A 2,145-nucleotide genomic window follows, 5' to 3' on the forward strand; every position below is an offset into this window, starting at 1 on the left:
TTACAATTGAGCATCAAATGAAATTTTAGGGAAAAAGGTTAAAAGAATCCAAATTCAAAAAATCAAAATATGGACATAAAATCAGCCTGAGTATATACTAATACAATAACACTACTACTATTTGTGACATTCCAATTAACATGGTATCACTTCTACTTTGGTTACCTTCTTTTATACAAAAAAGAAAATCCCGTTCAAATTATCATGATTTTCAATATCCTTCAAATATGAAATAAAATAAAAAATTTCTACAAGTATTGAGAATCATTATGAATTTATAGAAAAGGAAAATCCCATTCAATTTTACTAACAAGAAGCAATGAAGCATAATACAAAAATATTATAAAGAAGTTTAAAATGTGAAATTAAAATCCAAAATTATCAATGCTTGGTACAATCAGTAGGCAAGAAAGAGATTTTGCGATTCACAAGATCATATCCTATATGAAAATTTGCCTGTGCCAAGTTTCCATAAATAGCACCATTTAGACCTGCACTAATAATTGTCAAACAAGTCAAACCTTCATCAACTTCTGCAAATGTATTCTCAGGTAACAACTCAATATCAGCATCTGTGAAATGGAATACAATCTTAGGAGGGTTGACCGCATGTTTTTCCGAGTCATAACACAGGCCAAACTCTTCTAAGGGATCTTCTTTCCTCGTCTCTGTTGAGACATAATATAATAATTAAACAACTAAAAGTGTGATGAAACATTTTAAAATGGTAATAAAATTTAATGTTACCTTTAATCGTTTTCACCAACGTTGATTCCAATTTATTGTATAATTTTTCAGGAAGAAATGTCAATGTTGTGCCAGAATCAATTATAATATTTCCCAAATTTTCATTACCGGCAGAAGAACTCGGTTTTGGTGACTCGAACTCCAACTTCTTTTCTCCAACGCTAACACTTTCGAGATTTAGAAGGTAGAACGTCTCGGGGCCCTTTCGAATTATGGGAGTTGTAACAACTTTAGGCCCCGACACAACTGCCTTACGACCAAAATGAATTTTACTTGTAGAATTGGGATGAGAAGAAGATGATAAATTAAGTGGGATTAAACAATAAGAGAATCTCCCTTTAATTTGCTTGTCAAGTTGCTTAATAATGGAGATTTTTGAACCTCCTAATCCAACAATCCCACTAGTACGATTGTTGAAAGTGCCTCCATTATCATGTCCACAACCAAAAACAACATTTGGGATTGAAATATTATGGACCTTTTTGGCTTTGGATGTTGTTGTTGATGCAAATGTGAAGGTTTCAGAAGCAACATCACCAATACTATGAGAACTATCACCATAACGCATCTCATATTCACAAACATCTTTTCTAACACAAGAAGCACCTCCCACATTTTGACATGCCTTAGAGTGGCAACCAACGGTTTTATAAGTTGAGCTTTTTCGAGTATCGAAAAGGGGTAAGCTTTGGTTAAAACATTCAGTACAAGGCTTGCATTGTATCCATGTCAAGTCACTGCCAGTGTCAGCAATTGCAAAGGTTTCCCTTGGGGGCATACCGATGGCAATTTTCATTAAATATTCTCCAGGAACCGGAATGATGTTTGATTGAATACTGCCATTGGAAGGTGTGGTGCAATGGACAGAGGCTTTCCTGAGGAAAGATGCTCGGGAAAAAGATCGGTGGGAGGCATCACGAAGGCGTTGAGAATGGGTGATAGAAGGGTTGTAGTAGGGAGAAAGGGGAGAATCTCGATGAATAAGATCAAGAGTGAATCCATCTAAACCATGGCTGGTTTCCGCTTTTCTACAAGAAACAAAAGCAAGTTGAGAGAAAGCCAAAAAGGCCAAAATGGATAAAAGAAGAAAAACTTTAGCCATGGCAAGGGTTTTAGAAGAGTGGTTTATGAATAAGAGAAGTTGATGATTAGTGTCATTTTATAAACAAATTAAAAAAGAAGCAGAAGAGTGGATGCATTTTAGGAATATTTATATTGTTAAGGAAAAAAATATTCATTATTGACCACCAAATTAAATTTTAGGAAAAAAATTTAAAGAGTTCAAATTCAAAAAATAAAATATAGACATAAAATCAGATAAGTGTATATAATGTTACCTATTTGTGACTTTCTTACCATGTTACTTTACCTTCTTTTTAAAAAAGAAAAAAAAATCTT

At 33.7% G+C, this 2,145-nt stretch overlaps 1 protein-coding gene across 1 annotated transcript; it reads right to left on the reverse strand.

The window, feature by feature from the left end:
* Positions 1 to 381: 381 nt before the first annotated feature.
* On the reverse strand, positions 382 to 1,890 carry LOC107856903 (aspartic proteinase CDR1). The gene is made up of 2 exons (XM_016701868.1): positions 748 to 1,890; positions 382 to 668 (listed from the first exon to the last, which is right to left on the reverse strand). Exons 1-2 carry the CDS (start codon positions 1,847 to 1,849, stop codon positions 382 to 384), a joined length of 1,389 nt encoding a protein of 462 aa, XP_016557354.1. The 5' UTR covers positions 1,850 to 1,890.
* Between the last annotated feature and the right edge of the window lie 255 nt (positions 1,891 to 2,145).

Source organism: Capsicum annuum, chromosome 1 (assembly GCF_002878395.1).
Source record: "Capsicum annuum cultivar UCD-10X-F1 chromosome 1, UCD10Xv1.1, whole genome shotgun sequence".
Taxonomy (NCBI): Eukaryota; Viridiplantae; Streptophyta; class Magnoliopsida; order Solanales; family Solanaceae; genus Capsicum; species Capsicum annuum.

Excerpts from the sequence above, each read along its gene's own strand:
- LOC107856903 (XM_016701868.1), bottom strand. The coding sequence starts at position 1,849 with ATGGCTAAAGTTTTTCTTCTTTTATCCATTTTGGCCTTTTTGGCTTTC. Across the intron at positions 669-747 it reads GTTGGTGAAAACGATTAAAG|AGACGAGGAAAGAAGATCCC; the intron begins GTAACATTAAAT and ends ATGTCTCAACAG.